General features: G+C 42.7%; 1 protein-coding gene across 1 annotated transcript; it reads left to right on the plus strand.

Annotated features, from left to right (window-relative positions):
• Positions 1-13,194: 13,194 nt before the first annotated feature.
• LOC115174863 (hairy/enhancer-of-split related with YRPW motif protein 2) lies at positions 13,195-17,913 on the plus strand. Its single transcript, XM_029733825.1, has 5 exons — positions 13,195-13,476; positions 13,891-13,969; positions 14,322-14,405; positions 14,536-14,617; positions 15,105-17,913. Exons 1-5 carry the CDS (start codon positions 13,394-13,396, stop codon positions 15,782-15,784), a joined length of 1,008 nt encoding a protein of 335 aa, XP_029589685.1. The 5' UTR covers positions 13,195-13,393; the 3' UTR covers positions 15,785-17,913.
• The last annotated feature ends 1,167 nt before the right edge of the window (positions 17,914-19,080 follow it).

The following is a 19,080-nucleotide window of genomic DNA, read 5'->3' on the forward strand; positions in this document are numbered from 1 at the left end:
ATATCTTGAGCTGGCTGGTATTCTTCTCTCAGGGCGCTGGGGTGATAGATGCTTGATCAGAAGTTAATTAGCAATGTCAATTGAAAGTATGTGCTTCCATGCAGAAAGTAATTGATATTCATTGGGAATTAATTATTTACTATCTGAAAATTACTTTGCAGAGGAAGATTTGTAGAACAGATTTACAACTAATTGAATAGCATACAAAGCTATCTTTATGTTATTGCCGGTACAAAATAACAAACATTGGTGCTGTAAAAACAACAAACAAACATTAATTTAGGTTCTCTTATTCATCACATTGTTTAAGTATTAGTGATATCCAATGTCTGACTTCAATTGCAAGCTCTTTGGTTACCTTCATTTTTTAATTTGAAGAATGTGTTACGAGAGGTTACAGAGCACGTAATATCTATGTCCAGTGATAACAACGTCACAGCTCAGGGGATGTGTTTATGTGTGTCCCGTGGGAGGTCTGTGTGACCTCTGCCCTGACCACCCCCTGTGGAGGCCGCGTTTCCTGAGTGTGACGGTGTGTGGCAGGTTGTTTCTTCAGACAATTGTACGATCTCACACAGTGTCTTCCAATGGAACAGACAGGGGGCTGCAAACAAACCAATCAGTTTGATCTATGTGTCTAAACTGTGTGACATCAACAGGTAGCACAGGAAATACACAGCGTTAAATCAAATGACAAAAAAGGCGTCCATAACCCCATGTTCAGACATTTTTCTCCCACATTTTCACAATAAATATATTCAGGAAGTTCCTCTTGTTCTTTTTCAGGTCCTGATACAGTAGGTCTTAACTAAGACGGTTATCTTCCTTTGTGCACAGAAAATGAAAAACCGCGAGGGCAAAGTCCATTGGGAGAACATACAAGTAGGCTGGGACATAAAAGTGGCATTTTAGATGAGAGGAGTCTTGTTTCAGATACCAAACACTTATAGTCTGCAGGGTTACTTCAAAATTGTACTTTTGGTCAAGGGCCCCTGATCTTAAAACATGAAAGCCATGTGCAGGCTGTGTGGGCGGTGTGTGTGTGTATTAGCGTGCGTGCATGTGTGTACGTGTGTGTGTGTATGGTGGTTACTGGCACCTGCTCTGCCAACACTGCTGGCTCTCACCAAACCAGCCCTAAATTTCCATCTCAAAGGGACAAGTTGTACAAAAACAAATGTATTATCTGCCTTTGGGATCAGATTTGCTGGTAAACAAAAAGGGGCCCAATTTGCCCATTATACCAACCATTCTGACTACATCCTCCAAACAGAGAAGAAACCAGAGCCATAAGAAGAAGCTAGGTAGGAAATAAAAATCATGATGGGGAGCTAGCTGGATGTGATGAAGGATATGAGGTCATGGATGTGTGGAAGCATCCACTCTGGGTCCAGTAAACAGTCCTGCTCTGAGAAGTGCAGAAGCCATGATACATTTCAAGAGCCAGCTTCCGTTCCCTTCCATGGTCATTCATCTCAAACTGCAGTGGGTAGATATGACAGCCTTGCCTAACCCCCCATTCCACCCTGCTGGGCTTTCTTCTCTGTGGAAAAGGGTTTCATTGGGGGTAAAGAGACACATAATAATCTCATCACTGCCCTTTCGTAGTGGGTACATTAGATCACATTATCATGATCTGTGCTAATATCTGTCTAAGTTTGAGTTCTCAGCCAGGCCAGTGGAGTGGTCACACAGTGCCGGTGAGGAGGGGACCTTCTCTTAACCCCGCACGGTCCGTTCCCTACAAGCCTTGGCCATTGCCTGGTCCGGACCCTAGAGCACACTAAGGCCCCTGTGTGTGTCGTGCCAGCCCTCTGTCACCGCCCGTTATTTACTCTGTCCCTTTGGCAGTCAGGTCCTGTCAGGTTACAGTCTGGGAAAGAGGAGAGGCTGTGGCTTCATCTTCATCGGTGGACCTGAACCAAGACCAGCAACCAGATCCACGACAGGAAAACAAAGAGCGTGGTTACGAACAATGGCAGCGACGGCCATTGGCTTGGCGCCGCAGTCACACAGGGCTGCAGCACGTCTCTGGGCAGCCAGCTTGGGTCCCATGGACTTCTCTAACTACCAGTTAACCCTCCACAGATGTTTGGTCAATAAGAAGAATAGAGTGTGCCATTATGCCTCATAGATTTGTCAGCTTATCCTGTTGACCAGTATAACAATGGGCAGCCACTTCCAGGTCCATTCACTGCCCAAGTTTCACTGAGATCACGTAAATAGATTATTCCAAGAGGCCACTAAACTTCTGGTCCCATATCCTTTTATGAGGTAAGCATGGCTGGTCAATACTTTCAACAGAAACAAATGAACAGATAAATCATTCACGCTATCTACAATCAAGCCATTATTGTGTGAGTGGACGATGCTACTGCAGGGAAGGGTCTTTTATATGATAAAACAGAACCAAGTCCTCTTTTAAGATGACTTTAAAGACTTTTGAATATTCAAAATGCCCTTGACGTCTAAGTAGAAAAACTGACTCCTTAAATCATTGTTTTTGTTTTCCTTTCCCTCCCAGGTCGGTTTCTCATACAGGGTGATAAATCCTCCTAGTCCAGGCACGTGATATCTGCCAGCCCAGTGGGAAAGAGCAGAGCAGTGTGTATCTGGGAGTTATCGGGGACACCTTCCTCTCTCCCTGCGTCTACCTGTGGTGGTCGGCGTGAACGGCGTCAGATTCCTCTGGGTGATCTGCGGGCCCGTTGATGACAGGTATTTTCCAGGCCTGGGCCTCTGCAGCCACAGCTGTCCCTCCCAGTGTTTCCCGCGCCGAGTGTGTGAAGAGGAGCTGGACGTGTGGGTGATCGGGGGCCTGCTGGCACCCTGCCTCCCCCTTGGCCACCACCACGTGTCCCGATAAGGGAGCTGACCCCACTGTTGTCACATTCTTCCAGAGATTATCCATGGTGGTTGGGGCAGAAGGTACTGGGCTGCCTGGGTAGAGAGAGTCAGAGAGGAGGGGCAGAGGTCAAGCATGTGTGGTAGTAGTGCCCTTCAGGTCTTATCACTGATAAGCTGTGGCTCTTTAGTGTCTTCGCAAAAGTGATGGGGGACCGTGAAAAGCCCATCTTGAATTAGAATAGCATTAATCTCAAGACTGGCCTGAAATAAAGGGCCATTCCCATGATGCAGCTGGGCTTCTAGAAATGTTGGTCATATGGGAATTGCTATTGCTTCCTATGATATTTATCATGTACTTGCATTTAGTAAAACCTTTATTTTTTTATTTTTTTTACAGACTGTTACACATCAATGACCATAGTTCCCATCCGTATCACTCATCACAAACTCCCTGCACAGTGTGTGAACACAAGCTTATTGCCATTTCACAGGCATCCTTCATAGTGGAAGAAAACACAGTGATAGGGCAACGTGGGGCACAGCCCATAACAACAATATTTAGCACTGTTTATCAGGAGCCAGTGACCGGCTGTATCAGTGTTGTGACTCTAGCGGGTCTTGCCCTGATAGTATCTGGCTGAGAGCTGCTTCCTGGACAGCCTTGTGGCTCCTCAGGGCCAGCGGGTCTACACCCACCCCAAGGAGAGATGGCCTGTCTGGGGCTGGGTGCTGTAGGGGAGAGGTCAGTCTGGAGACCCTGAACACAGACAGGGTTTTCACTAGGACGTCTGTGAGAAATCTATTGCGTAACAAAACTTAGCTACTCAGTTGCCTATTCAATTCTGTACTAATGGTATTGGTTATTTCTGACTTTCTGAAGTTCAAACAAAATGTAAGAGAAGTATGTGCACGTGTGTGTTGTTGGGCGTCAAAATGTACTCCCATGAACGACAGTGGTATACTAGAATACTATGGGGAAGGGTCAGTAGTTTCAAAGTAGTTTAAAAGCATATCTCTTTACCAGACCAGTGAGACCACCAGTGGCGACCCATCATTCAGGGCTTATGGGGAAGAGCCCTACCTGTTTTGAGCCCCACATTGTTTTGCTAAAATAAATATATATATACATATTTGCAAACAATGCAAAAAATATATATAATTCAGTTAATAAAGCTGCATACACACATGGTCTCTTTATGTTTTCTTGAGTAAGGTAGCTCCAAAATGCAGGTGTTTCAGCCTAGCTCAGTGCTTTCTGTGGTGGTGGGGCGAGCCAGCAGAAAATAGGAGCATTGTGCCATGATTGGCTCAGTGTTCTGTCACTCATGGGGACAGTACGTCATCGCCAAATTTAAGTCCTTAGTAAGGGTAGACATCCAACATTTCAGCCCTTTGGATCATGCCATAGAGTTATATTACATGTGCCCTTCCAAGAAGGCTCAAGGTCATTGGCCACAGATAAAATGACGTCAAATTGGGTTATATGTACAGTAGCTTTGATTGGACTGATCATGTGAACATCATACTTTCAAAATCTTAGCTAGCAGTCATCATCATGAATCAAGTCGACAATCTACTGGCAAATCCTTTTTATTCCTTGTCATACGAAGAGAAATAAGGAAGGGAAAATATGGATAAAATGTATTGGTGCTCATCGGCCAATGGACATAAAGATTACACAACAAGTTGGAAATCCCAAATTCAACAATGAGTCGTTTGGATGGAATCAGTGGCTAACTGCAAGCATTGCAAAGCAACCACTAACATTAGGCTGCTATTCAATGGAGTGGCTGTGTGTGTTTTTTCCCAGTTTCCACCATAAATCCAGAGAATGCCAGACTTTGAAGACAAAGTTTGATGACAAAATTTGACCACAAAGGACCCCCGCGCCATCTTCACAAGGTGAGTCCAAAAATGTCTTGTATGCTGCTGCATAAATTATATAATATGCAAGGAAGGGAGATATGTATACTGTAGCTAAGAAAGTAATACTAAGTGTATGTTGTGTAGTAAACTGTTAGTAACCCATCTGCCTCACCCTAATTTGGTCTATTTTCACCAACGTGGCATTGTAAACACATCGTTTGTGGCCGGGAGGGGGTGGTTTGCAAACCTTTTTTTGTACAGCTTTGACAGTTGTTCTGATAGTAGTGGTGGCGCTTGGCTTGCACGTGTAAATTCATCACACACAACATTCTATAATAGAATTGTGTTATGTGACGTGTCAAATTAAAAGCTTATTTAACGCATCAAATAGTGTTATATGACATGCATTTTTTTGACATGCAATGTTCAATGTGCCTCACCCTAATAATTTGGTCTATTTTCACCTCTTCATTTTGCCTACTGTTCTAACTTGGTGGTGCACATGTAGCCTATAACCTGTTTTAGAGAAAAGTAATCATCGAATATGATCGAATATCATCGAACAAGATTTACATGCTAAAATCGCCACTGGAGACCACTGCTGTATCCTGCAGGCCAGGGCAGCGACTTCACAGTGGTCAGGTCAATTTATGTGTGACTGATGACTTCCTCACTCCCAACTGCTAATTCCTTTTACAAATGTACCACGGGAGTTCCTCCAGTGTGCATAGTGCATGCTGCGTGTGTGTGCGCCTTTCCTTCTTTTAGAGATGAAAACAACAAATCGGACACTCCATGCTGTTCAACTGGACTGGTCATTTTTTTAAGTTTGAAAAAACATTGTAAATGTTTGGTTTTGCAGATTTTAATGAATGAGTTGAATGGTTTTGGTGGAAAGCTTTGCAATTCAAAGGTGAAATAGAAAACAAGCTGTTTTAACAATGGAGTCTGGACACATACATGTGGTAGGGAGACCCATAACTTCCTGTTATGAAAATTCTGTTCCCAATGTTCATAAACTGAACTTCAGTTAGACTACTCAGTCTGCACCCCTGAGTTTGTAAGATTCTGGTTAAATGACACAGACGGAGGCCCAGCTTACAATAGTCAACAATGTTTATTCACGAGGGCTCTGAATATCATACAATGTACATAGCCTTTTATACCTAACATTTGGTCATACCATATGTCATACCCCTTACAAATGCCCCTCCTCTTCTTTAACACTGTCAATGCTTATTTACAAGTCTTCTCCATCACATATTTTGCTTATCATATCCTGCCCCATGTTACATAATCTACTGCAAGCCTAAAGGTTTCTCCCCTCCCTGGGTGGGGAGACCTTCCTGTTATCAGTTTCACAGTAGTCACAAGTTGTCTGTCACCAGCTGTCTGTTAACAGTTTCTCTTTTCCTTGAATGTCTCAGCTTGTCCTATGCACACACATTTATAGAATTAGTATGATAATCACTCAGTTATACATTTGCAGGGTGGAATCATTTAGTCAAAACCTTAAACATATAAATTATTTTATCACTTCCTAAGGCATGTCTCCTGACAGGAAACTCAGGTCACTAGACAGGAAATAGAAACAGTGAAATGGAGCATCCGTCTGTAATGTGTCTATACATATGTTCTGTACCACTTCTTCCACAGGGATGCTAAAGGTCTCTCATTGCAACAACAAAAAAACATACCACCAGACAAGTGAATGTGCTCGTCCTCAAGCATTCGAGTTCTCTGGGCATGAACATGCATACCTACCCTATAGAGTGATGCAATCTGGACACACCTTTTCTGGACCAGGAGCTGTCAATGCAGAATGGGGGAGAATTAGTGGGCTACTGAACAGAGCCTCCGAGCCGGTGAGGGGGAACTCCAGACATGTTGGTTTTAAAAAGGCCTGACAGAAATACAGCAGTGTGATAGGGAGAATGTCAGGAAGGGACCTATTATTCTGTGCCGTTTTGTTCCAGTGTTGGCCTGTACGACGCCTGGACCCAGTCTGCAGCGTTCTCGCTTCCCAGGATATCCGACTCACGGCTACTGCTCTGACTAAAAGCCAAATATTTCACTCCTGAGACGCACACTACTTCCTGATATAGGATGCACTTGCTTGTCTCTTTGTGACCTTAAACACTAATAAAGGGCCTATAATGTAACTGGAGTCCAGAGGTTTGGAATCCGCCCAGCCAGGGCATTGTCATAGTGACAGCTCGTTCCCACTCTCAGGGAAAATAAACAGAGGGTCGTTTGTCTCTGACAAAATGAACAGCAATAAGGAAGAGTCTGGATTATTTGGATAGGACTGGATAGTTGTTTTAGCTAACCTGTTGTAATGATATACACTAATGTTTTGATATTAAATGGGATGGATTAATTTAATGCTCACAGATTGTCATAAAGTCTAAAATAATTGTAAATATTAAATAGACAGTTTAGGGCTGAATCATTAATGATACAAGCAATCAAATACTGGGTATTAACAGGTGCAGCTCTCAGTGCCCTTCAAAAGTAATAGATTGACACAGTAGATCCAAGGTCTGTATTGCACATTCTGTAAGACATCCATTTGACATCCATTTGTTTTTCACTCATTTTGGGTGTGGCTAAAGGGGACGTCCTTGTCGGACCCCAAGAAAAGAGAATGCATCTGTTGCCATGAAGCAGTTAACTTTGTTTAAAGAAGGCAGCTCACAGGTTACTAAGGCCAGCCTTGTATTAGGAGGGCTTGAGATTGTGGCTGTTGCTGTTGTTTTCATTGTGTGCTGGGGACTTGGACAAGAACAATAATGCATGTAATGCTGATTTTGGAATGACTCCACACAGCCTTTCCCAGGCTGGGCAGCCTTGGGAACCACTGATACCATGGCACACCGGGGCTGTGGCTGAGGCATGGTGCTGGGGTTGGGGCTGGGGCCGGGCCCCCATTGCATGGCACAGGGGCAGGGGCTGGGGCATGGGACAAGGCGGAGGCACAGAGCAAGTATGTTTGGGATGACAAGAATCCTTCCTTCTGCATGGGAATGGAGGACGCATGCACGCTCACTCTCTCTCATACAAACACACTCTCTCTCACACACACACACACACACACACACACACACACACACACACACACACACACACACACACACACACACACACACACACACACACAGTACATTATGCCCTTGCACACGTCGCCCATTGCTGAACCAGCCTCATGCTCAGACTATTCCAAGAGGTGACACAAGACATGGTGTTTCAAGACGCCGTCAAGGAGACTCAACGACGGCAGCCATATTCTGACTAATGTTTTCAATTCATGTCCTGCATCTTTATCAGTGGCTCTTGTTTTCTATCTACCAAGGATGGAACGTGAAAACAAACAGATAAAGGAGGAGGAAATTGTATTTATTTTTCCCACTTTTGGCAAATAAAATGTTCAACAGCTTACACTGTTTTAGAGGATCTGGAGGACACGTGAAATTAATTCTCGAATACTTTGCCACATTTGTTGCAAATTATAATATCAAAACTGCCTTTAAAATCCCTTTCAAGGGTCTTTGCAACCTGATATTGTTATAGGTGTCATTAGATGGTCGGCTTGATCACAGCTAGTCATTAAACATGTTAAAGGAATACATTTACAGTAACACACAGGTTTAAAATGCAGATATCTCTCATCATGGGAGGGATTGGTAGGGCAAGTCCCAGTAGGACTAAATGTTCTATTTACTCTATTCCCTGGGTCACACCTGAAAGAGCTTGTGCACGGCACTGGGGTATGTGAGGGTGTTGACAGGTAAATTTGACTGATTTTAAGCAAGAGGTGGGTATGGAGGAGGGAGGTGAGGGGAGTAGAGCCCGCCTCTCAGACCCAGGAGGTGAGGGGGAGTAGAGACCAGCCTCTCAGACCCAGGAGGTGGGGGGGAGGGGGGAGTAGAGCCCACCCTCTCAGACCCAGGAAGTGGGGGGGAATAGAGACCAGCCTCTCAGACCCAGGAGGTGGGGGGGAGGGGGGAGTAGAGCCCACCCTCTCAGACCCAGGAAGTGGGGGGGGGAGTAGAGACCAGCCTCTCAGACCCAGGAGGTGGGGGGGAGGGGGGAGTAGAGCCCACCCTCTCAGACCCAGGAAGTGGGGGGGAGTAGAGACCCAGCCTCTCAGACCCAGGAAGTGGGGGGGAGTAGAGACCAGCCTCTCAGACCCAGGAAGTGGGGGGGAGTAGAGACCCAGCCTCTCAGACCCAGGAGGTGGGGTGGAGTAGAGTTCAGCCTCTCAGACCCAGGAAGTGGGGGAGGGGGAGTAGAGACCAGCCTCTCAGACCCAGGAAGTGGGGGAGTGGGAGTAGAGACCCAGCCTCTCAGACCCAGGAAGTGGGGGGGAGTAGAGACCCAGCCTCTCAGACCCAGGAGGTGGGGTGGAGTAGAGTTCAGCCTCTCAGACCCAGGAAGTGGGGGAGGGGGAGTAGAGACCAGCCTCTCAGACCCAGGAAGTGGGGGAGTGGGAGTAGAGACCGGTCTCTCAGACCCAGGAAGTGGGGGAGGGGGAGTAGAGACCAGCCTCTTAGTTATTTATTACCTTTTTTCACAAACAGGATTAAAACCAAAAAGACCACCTCGCTGTTGAAACAAAGTTGTGAAAAGAAATGAATGTGTGAAAGGTCAAAAGTTGCCCTGGCCCATTATGGAAGCAGTGCATTTCTAAGCTTTTATATCATGTTAGTTCAATTGAGCAAACAACAAACACAAACAATGTGAAGAATCGGGTTACGAGCAGTGGTGTCGGCAATGGGGTCGACGCTTGGCTAGCGGTAACCTCCCTGTCATACCAGACCAGCCTGTGTTCCTGGCTGCCTCTCACACGGCGATTGGGTTTCACTGCAGTGCGGTGAGCTGTGGGAACGAGTCATCACACTGGCAAGCTGCCTGGGAGACTGTGCTACCCTCCACCAGGGGTAAGGCACATGACAGGGGGGGGGGGGGTTGTGCACCAAACAATGCACTATCTTCACTGTTTTACCCAGGAAACGAACTACAGCTGGAGCCTCCAACTGGCAGGGGACCCAGTTCATTTGTGCCCCTCTCGGGGTGTGTGTGTGTGTGTATGTGTTCCTCTTAATTGCCTTGTGGTGAGCTACAGTGAGGGAAAAAAGTATTTGATCCCCTACTGATTTTGTACGTTTGCCCACTGACAAAGAAATTATCAGTCTATAATTTTAATGGTAGGTTTATTTGAACAGTGAGAGACAGAATAACAACAAAAAAATCCTGAAAAACGCATGTCAAAAATGTTATAAATTGATTTGCATTTTAATGAGGGAAATAAGTATTTGACCCCTCTGCAAAACAGGACTTAGTACTTGGTGGCAAAACCCTTGTTGGCAATCACAGAGGTCAGACATTTCTTGTAGTTGGCCACCAGGTTTGCACACATCTCAGGAGGGATTTTGTCCCACTCCTCTTTGCAGATCTTCTCCAAGTCATTAAGGTTTCAAGGCTGACGTTTGGCAACTCGAACCTTCAGCTCCCTCCACAGATTTTCTATGGGATTAAGATCTGGAGACTGGCTAGGCCACTCCAGGACCTTAATGTGCTTCTTCTTGAGCCACTCCTTTGTTGCCTTGGCCGTGTGTTTTGGGTCATTTTCATGCTGGAATACCCATCCACGACCCATTTTCAATGCCCTGGCTGAGGGAAGGAGATTCTCACCCAAGATTGTCCATCATCCCTTTGATGCGGTGAAGTTGTCCTGTCCCCTTAGCAGAAAAACAACCCCAAAGCATAATGTTTCCACCTCCATGTTTGACGGTGGGGATGGTGTTCTTCGGTGTCATAGGCAGCATTCCTCCTCCTCCAAACACGGCGAGTTGAGTTGATGCCAAAGAGCTCCATTTTGGTCTCATCTGACCACAACACTTTCACCCAGTTGTCCTCTGAATCATTCAGATGTTCATTAGCAAACTTCAGACGGGCATGTATATGTGCTTTCTTGAGCAGGGGGACCTTGCGGGCACTGCAGGATTTCAGTCCTTCATGGCGTAGTGTGTATAAAAGACAGGTGTCTTTTATACAGGTAACAAACTGAGATTAGGAGCACTCCCTTTAAGAGTGTGCTCCTAATCTCAGCTCATTACCTGTATAAAAGACACCTGGGAGCCAGAAATCTTTCTGATTGAGAGGGGTCAAATACTTATTTCCCTCATTAAAATGCAAATCAATTTATAGCGTTTTTGACATGTGTTTTTCTGGATTTTTTTGTTGTTATTCTGTCTCTCACTGTTCAAATAAACCTACCATTAAAATCATAGACTGATAATTTCTTTGTCAGTGAGAGAACACAAATCAAATACTTTTTTCCCTCACTGTACTCCTCTCACAGGAACTGCAATGTGTTTAAAACCAGAAGCAACATTTGTCTTTGGTTTAATATTTCCTTTATTTTGGATCCTCAGTTATAATTACCTTTTTTCTGTGTTTTTATTTGATCTTTATCCCAATTTCTTTACTTCAGTTCCAAACAGCACTCCCTATCTGTTGCAAATCTGCTTTGGGTCCAAGGCTGTGTTTGCACAAGCAGCCCAATTCTGATCTTTTTTCCACTAATTGGTGTTTTGACAAATCAAATCCGATCTTTTCACCTCAGATCTTTTTCAGAGCTGACCGGATTGCTAATTAGTGAAAAAAAGATCAGAAACGCAGCCATAGTGGCATATCTCTAAGCATATTATTCAGATGTGTGAAAATCTCTTTTACCAAGGCTCACATCAGATGTTCTTAGCACCTCCATGTCTTTTATTTATTTTATTTTTATTTCACCTTTATTTAACCAGGTAGGCAAGTTGAGAACAAGTTCTCATTTACAATTGCGACCTGGCCAAGATAAAGCAAAGCAGTTCGACAACATACAAAAACACAGAGTTACACATGGAGTAAAACAACATACAATCAATGATGCAGTAGAAAAAAATAAGACTATATACAATGTGAGCAAATGATGTGAGATAATGGAGGTAAAGGCAAAAGAAATGCCATGGTGGCAGAGTAAATAAAGTATGGCAAGAAAAAATAAAAAAATAAAAATAAAAAAAAAACACTGGAAAGGTAGATTTGTAGTTTGAGAAAGTTGAAAGTTAAAATATAAATAATATGGTGCAAAGGAGCAAAATAAATAAAATAAATAAATACAGTAGGGGAAAAGGTAGTAGTTTGGGCTCAATTAAAGATGGGCTATGTACAGGTGCAGAGATCTCCATCTATTGTTTTTATAGTCCTTTGTGTTTAGTAGACATTCTCAGTTCAAGACTAGGTGTAGACTCTTGACATTCTCCATGCAAGTCCATGATGTCATACAGTACACAGTACACACTCCTTCTCCTCCCTGGGGGCAGATTAGGATTGCTTGTGGTCAGGATGTTCAGTTCCACCATCTTCAATTTTCCTAAGATGATCTAACTTCTCTTAAACACACCATCCCTTTGACAGCCATTTCATAATAGGCTAATGTGATAAATTATGAAAATGTATTTCTTCAGGTTATTCTGGCAAACTATTCAACACATAATTCAAAAGTATATCACTAAATGTCTGCATACTGCACTCTAAACTCCTCTGTAAACTGGTCATCTCTGTATACCCACGTTTTGTGCTCCTACCATGTTGTGCTGCTGCCATGTTGTGTTGCTACCATATTGTTGTCATGTTGTGTTGCGACCATGCTGTACTGTCATGTGTTGCTGCCATGCTATGTTGTTGTCTTAGGTCTCTCTTTATGTAGTGTTGTGGTGTCTCTCTTGTCATCATGTGTGTTTTGTCCTATATTTTTAATCCCAGCCCCCGTCCCCACAGGATGCCTTTGCCTTCTGGTAGGCCGTCATTATAAATAAGAATTTGTTCTTAATCGACTTGCCTAGTTAAATAAAGGTTAAATAAATAAAATACAAATATCAGACGGGGAATGATGGTGAATACAGTTCTGGGGTGAAATAAAAAAAGTTGTAATAGTATATAATATGTCCTTGTCCCTATGTCCACTGTTGCTGGAAATACTCACATAGCCAAACAAAGAAAAAAAAAGTTGTCCTAGTTGTATAAAATGAATTTGGAGACATGGATGTTTGCAGAAGGGGTTGTTCAGAGGAATGCTTTTCTCACTGAAGATGAATGATTTTCGCAACATAAAGTCTATATATTGATCAATGATTATATATTTTATATTTTTATCATCTTTTTTTATGATCTACATTTGCTTTCTTTTTTCAAGTTCAGGTAACGGTTTGGCTACTACAATTGACTATTATCTGCCACACATATATATTTTGTCATGGTTGAAGCAGTGCTAAATGTCCTGTGTATGTTCTGTCACATTCCGAGTTCGTGTAAACAGTTCCTCACGCTTTTCGCGGCTCGCGGGTGTCTTAAACAGTACTAAAACTGCAGTCAATTATCTAGCGAACTTGGTCCAGCGCTGGAGCACAAACCTCTCTCTCCTCATTGCTCAGTGGCTCGGGGCGTGTTTTTTTCTGATGTGGGTGTTCCCAAGCAGGACGTTGGCAGCTACGCTCCCCTGCATCTGTGATTGAGGCTCCAACGGCTCGTTGGGAAAGCTGTACAAAGGGAATTGTACACGCACCAGTCAAGTCTACCTGGACGCGCACCCATCCACGAAGACGTTAGTAGAGACAGCGAGTGTATCACCATGAAGAGGCCTTGTGAGGATAGTACTTCTGACAGCGACATGGATGAAACTATTGATGTCGGCAGTGAGAATAATTATTCTGGGTGAGTTCTTAAAGATGGAGATTTGGGGTAAATATTGGGTAGATACAGAATGTCCTTGGTCATTTTTCCGCGTGTACAGAATAGGAGGCAAAACGGATGAAACTTTTAAGTTGAGTAAAGTTTGTCAAATGTGCATGCCAAAAAAGTTTCACTCTGGTGTAAACTTTCAGGTGACAAGTGCAAATCATCACCTTTATGTGTGGTTCATGAGCGATGCAGGCAATTTTGGAGAATTCTCTTTAAAATATTATAAATAGAGTATTAGTGCAGGCTACATTAGTGTTATCAAAATATGCATTGATGCATAAATTACACAATGTAAACTGTGTGGTTTTGGATAATTGCTCATCCATAACAAAAATAAAACATTCTGTTGAGTAAAATGAACATATATCTTATGTTTGTCCCATGCAGGCACAGCAATGGATCATTTATTAGATGTGGCTCCCCAACAACAACAAACCAAGTTATGGCAAGAAAAAAACGAAGAGGGGTAATTATTTATTTAGTAGTTTATTATCATCATTATTATTATGTATAACTTATTATTTAATAATGAAGTTTAGTTTAGTTTAGTTTATTAATAAGACTATTTTAAAAACGAGCACACATAAGACTTGAAACAGACTACATGTACGTGCGTAAAATCATCGCGGATAACACACAGTAAAGTCTGGGACTTATTTACATTGTTGTCCTCTTATTCCATTGTAGTCATCTTTATTGTGTATTGCTTATTATTTAAACATGTATTTAATTATTGTTGCGTTATTGTTATAATTATTATCATTAGGTCTTGTATGGTTATATTTCAAAGTATGCAATAAAATATTTGTCTATTGTAGATCATCGAGAAGAGAAGGAGGGATCGAATCAATAATAGTTTATCAGAGTTACGTCGACTTGTCCCAACTGCATTTGAAAAACAAGTGAGTTGAAATTAAATGGAACTTACTCAAAAGTTTCATTTTCATCAAAACAGTTATGACATTTTGTGGGTATTTTTTCATTTAAAGTTATGAGAGTTCTAAACCCCATACATCCTGTTGCTCCTTGCAGGGTTCAGCCAAATTAGAGAAGGCAGAAATATTGCAGATGACAGTGGATCACCTGAAGATGCTGCAGGCCACTGGCGGTAAAGGTAAGGAGTTAATTGGCTGCTTCTCTCTGCCTTACTGTGTAGTGAAATCTGAGTGAGCAGTCCCCTTTGACAAGTGGAAATCAATGCTAATGGTAGGTTTGAACTCGTGGAAAAGTGCTGCTGGGACTAAAAGAGCACTTGACCCTTGGATTGTGTTTGCTTTCATATATCCGTGGGAGGGGAGAAGGCTGCATTCACAGGTTGCCCTGTCAGGGGTTTGTTTGGGGTTTTGGACAAGTGTAAAAACATATAAACATCCCAGCACAATACCAGACTGTTAAGGTTATGCCTGGAGGCACTGACGGAGCCGTAATGGTCAGCCTGGGAGACCAGCATGTATCCATCCCTCTCCATTTACTAATCACTCCCATCAGTAGCTGGTGGCTACATTACAGATCGTTAGAGAGACCGGCAGTATTTATAGGTGTTTGGCATTCATAATTTCAATATCCCTCCTTTGTGTCTGTCGGTTTGTCTGTCTCTATAGGGTATTTTGATGCCCACTCCCTGGCCATGGACTTCATGAGTGTGGGCTTCAGGGAGTGTCTGACGGAGGTGGCCAGGTACCTGAGCTCTGTGGAGGGATTAGACAGTAGCGACCCCCTGCGTGTGCGCCTGGTCTCCCACCTCAGCACCTGCGCCTCCCAGAGGGAGGCGGCTGCCATGACCTCATCTATGGCACACCACCAGCAGGCGCTCCACCCTCACCACTGGGCCGCCGCCTTCCACCCCTTCCCCACCACCTTCCTCCAGCAGAATGGACTGCCCTCCTCAGACAGCGCCGCCAGCAGACTGTCTGTAGAGGTGCCCCAGCGTGGCTCGGCCCTCCTAACGGCAACCTTCTCCCATACCGACTCCTCTCACAGGGCGCCCTCTAATGGCAGCGTGGCGCCCTGCGTCCCCCCGCTCTCCACCTCCCTCCTGTCGCTCTCGGCTACTGTTCATGCCGCGGCCGCTGCTGCTGCTGCGGCCCAGACTTTTCCCCTGTCCTTCCCTGGAGGATTCCCCATCTTCACACCTCACAGTGTGAGCAGCACAGCGTCTATGGTAGCTTCAGCTGTGAGCCCCTCCATATTCACCACATCCACCTCACAGCAGAGCAGAGACAGAGAGAGCAGCAGCAGCAAACCATACAGACCTTGGGGAACAGAAGTAGGAGCCTTTTAAGTGTTTGACTTTTCAAAGGTCTCATGGTGGCTAGAGGACTTCCACACTTTGAAGATAAAGGAACAAGACTGTTTTATTAACTATAGCTTGGATTTTTCGGTGTTCATGGACTTTTATTCCACCAGCTTATTTAATTTCTGACTGTGTGCAGATTCAGTGCAAATGCAAGTTATCTTATGGGAGCGAGAGCGACGATAATGAAATCCACTTAAAATGTGCTAATGATTTATTTTTATTGAATAACAACACTCAAATTGGACCTATCTAGCTTCTGTCTTTTTCTCCATTTTCAGTGTCAGTTTGTTTTCATAATTTTCTTAACACTGTCACTAGACCATTTGCTTCCCCAAAATTGGCTATATAATTCATATTATTAGAGTATTATTTTCTGAATATGTGAAATAGAAACAAAATTCCTTAAAATATCCAGCAGAAGTTTTGTTTTGCTCTGACCTCTGACCTCAACTCAGTTGATTCTCTTGATGGGGAAATAATGTGATAAACACTCACAAAGCACCCACTGGACTCAGACATCAGTTCAATGTCTACTTTTGATTTACATTTGGTTGAGTTGTCAACTAACATGAATTCAATGTGCAATCAACCAAAAATGTCACCGTGTCATTGGATTTAGGTTAAAAGTTGGGTGAAAAATATATACGAAATTCCCTTACGTTGATGACTTTTTCAAATCCAATCAGTTTTCCACTTTGATTCAACGTCATGACAGTGGGCAGTGTCTTTAGGAGTTGTTCTAATCAGATGAAGAACCAAAGGGTTTGGAGATAATCAGTCAACGAATGAATCAAAGCAGAGTGTTTCTAATCTAATCCATTCATTTACACGTTTGTAAATATGAGATGAACTTCAAGCTATATTGAAGATAAAAGAATACATATTTGGTGATGCACTTCAATTTGCTGCTGGAAAGAAGTAACAGGAGCTTTTTCCTTTAGAAAGTACAAAAACAACACATCACATAGCCTAGTACTTCCAACTGCAGTTCAATGATACAATTGTAACTTGTTTGGCTTTTTTTTTTTGTAACAGTTGTCTATGCAAACAAGCCCTCTAGGCCTACTCTACAGATGTCACTGATTAAAAATGTTATATATATATATATATATATATATTTGGCCACTCAGAGCATATTCTTCTTTGTTTTCACCACAGCAGATCAATGGAGCCAGAGTATGTGCCAATGCTCAAACGCCATAATAAAATAAATTGTTTTTTGAAGACCACAAAGTATAAGTTTAATCTATTTTGGTGAGGGAAAATATTCATCCTTCCTGTTGTGTTATTGAGAGGATGGGTAAAAAACTAACTCCCCAAGAGAGACACACATAATAACAATTGCATAACTGGCACTGTCTGTACACAGAGTTGTAAATCAGTCACCAACATTTCTACAGCCTTTCGAGACAACAACTCACCCTATTCTGTAATTATATCTACTGTAGGGACCTATAGACATTGAAGTTTAAAAAGATATCAATTTCCATGTCTATTCCGTGTCTATTGTGACAATTTTGGACTGCACCTCTAGACAATTGTATAATGTTATTGGTTCGCCTATTGTTATGCAAGATGGTATTCAAAGGGAAAAAGGGAATATGTACAGAGTCTGGTTCAGTTATTTTCTCCCTTGGAGAAAGAACATGTCAACGCGATTGCAGGGTATCAGCATCCCTGACGAACGTTGGTTTGGAACTGGTTCCACTGGGCACAGACATCAGTTTAACATCTCATTTTGATTTACATTTGGTTTAGTTTTCAACTAACGTGAATTCAACGTGAAATCAACAAAAAAATGTCCCCATGTCATTGGATTTAGATTAAAAGTTGGATGAAAATAAGACAAAATGCCCTTAAATTGATGACTTTTGCAAATCCAATCAGTTTTCCACATTGATTCAACGTCATCATCACATAGATTGTTTGGGTTGAAATGACGTGGAAAAAACATTGTTTCAACCAGTTTTTGCCCAATGAGGTATAAAGGAAAAACAACTTTGGTCACTCCTCCCAAGATTGGTATTTACTGGCCTAATGCACTCTCTTTATCACGGGTCTGTTAGAAAGATTTATGTTAGTAAATCACTGTCAAACCATTAAATTCCTTAAGAGAAAAAGTATTAGCATTTCTGCCTACTGCCCACCGACAATCATGGGAACAGCGCTCGGTTATAAATCAGAGGGTTATCTGCTTTGCTCTAGACTGGTTCTCACGCCGGGGTGAGCGCATTGAAGTGGCTGTCATAAATCACATGATCCACAGAAACATGAAATGGCCAATGCTGAGGGATGGCCTTACCCCTTGATCATGACTCTCAGTTCTACTACATTGCACATAAGAGTCATTGGACGAAGGCGTCTTCTGATCCTCAAAGTATTGGAAGCATAAGGACCTTATCTTTCATATCAGCGAGAAATCATTTTCAAAAAACAAAAGATTAAATTGATACGTACTTTGGTAGGGTTTGGGTTCCCACATGGTCATATTTCCACGTTACAGCGCTTATTTACATAAAACTGACAGAAGACAAGATGCTAACCTGTGCTAATTAGCCACTCAGCATGCTCAGAACACATTTGTGTAAAAGCGTAACTCGGGAAGTGTACTTTCGTTAGATGGAGGCGCTCATTGCTGTGTGTATCTGTGAAAAACTGCTACAGTAAGTGTCTCTTTTTAATTTGTAGGATTCTTTCTCGATGATGAAAGGTAAGGGCCATATATTTCGAAAGTCGTATCGCAAGCGATGGTTCTACACGTTAAAACAGCGGTGGGATTGTAGTTCATATGAGGCAGTCATGGGCGAAGCCAATGGCTTGAGAAATGTATGGAGAAGGCCACCTAGAGTTTTCGAGAGCTAGGATGGCCTGTGCTGGTCTGTACACCTTTTAGTGTTCATCATCATCGTTTATCATTGTTAAATCTAATGTTTATCGATTTCATATTATTATTTTATGAAACTGTGAGTCTACTATAAAGTTTCGAGATGCATCATCTCTCGGTTATCAATGTGCCTTTTTTGGCATGTACCCTAATTCCAATATTTGATCAATTATTATGTGCCAAAATTTGTATTCACATTGACAACAACGGATTTGATGTTCTTACATTAAGACTGATTCATTATCATCAATGAAGCTTCTTCAAGAAGGCCAAAATACCTAACTTTTTACTTATACTTTTGCTTATAATTGCCAAACTCAACAAGTTGATCTAAATCTTTAAATGATTTTAAACATTTGTGATCATGTTGCAACAAGTGTTTATTTCTTAAATTGAA

Source organism: Salmo trutta, chromosome 35, assembly GCF_901001165.1.
Source record: "Salmo trutta chromosome 35, fSalTru1.1, whole genome shotgun sequence".
NCBI classification, from domain to species: Eukaryota; Metazoa; Chordata; class Actinopteri; order Salmoniformes; family Salmonidae; genus Salmo; species Salmo trutta.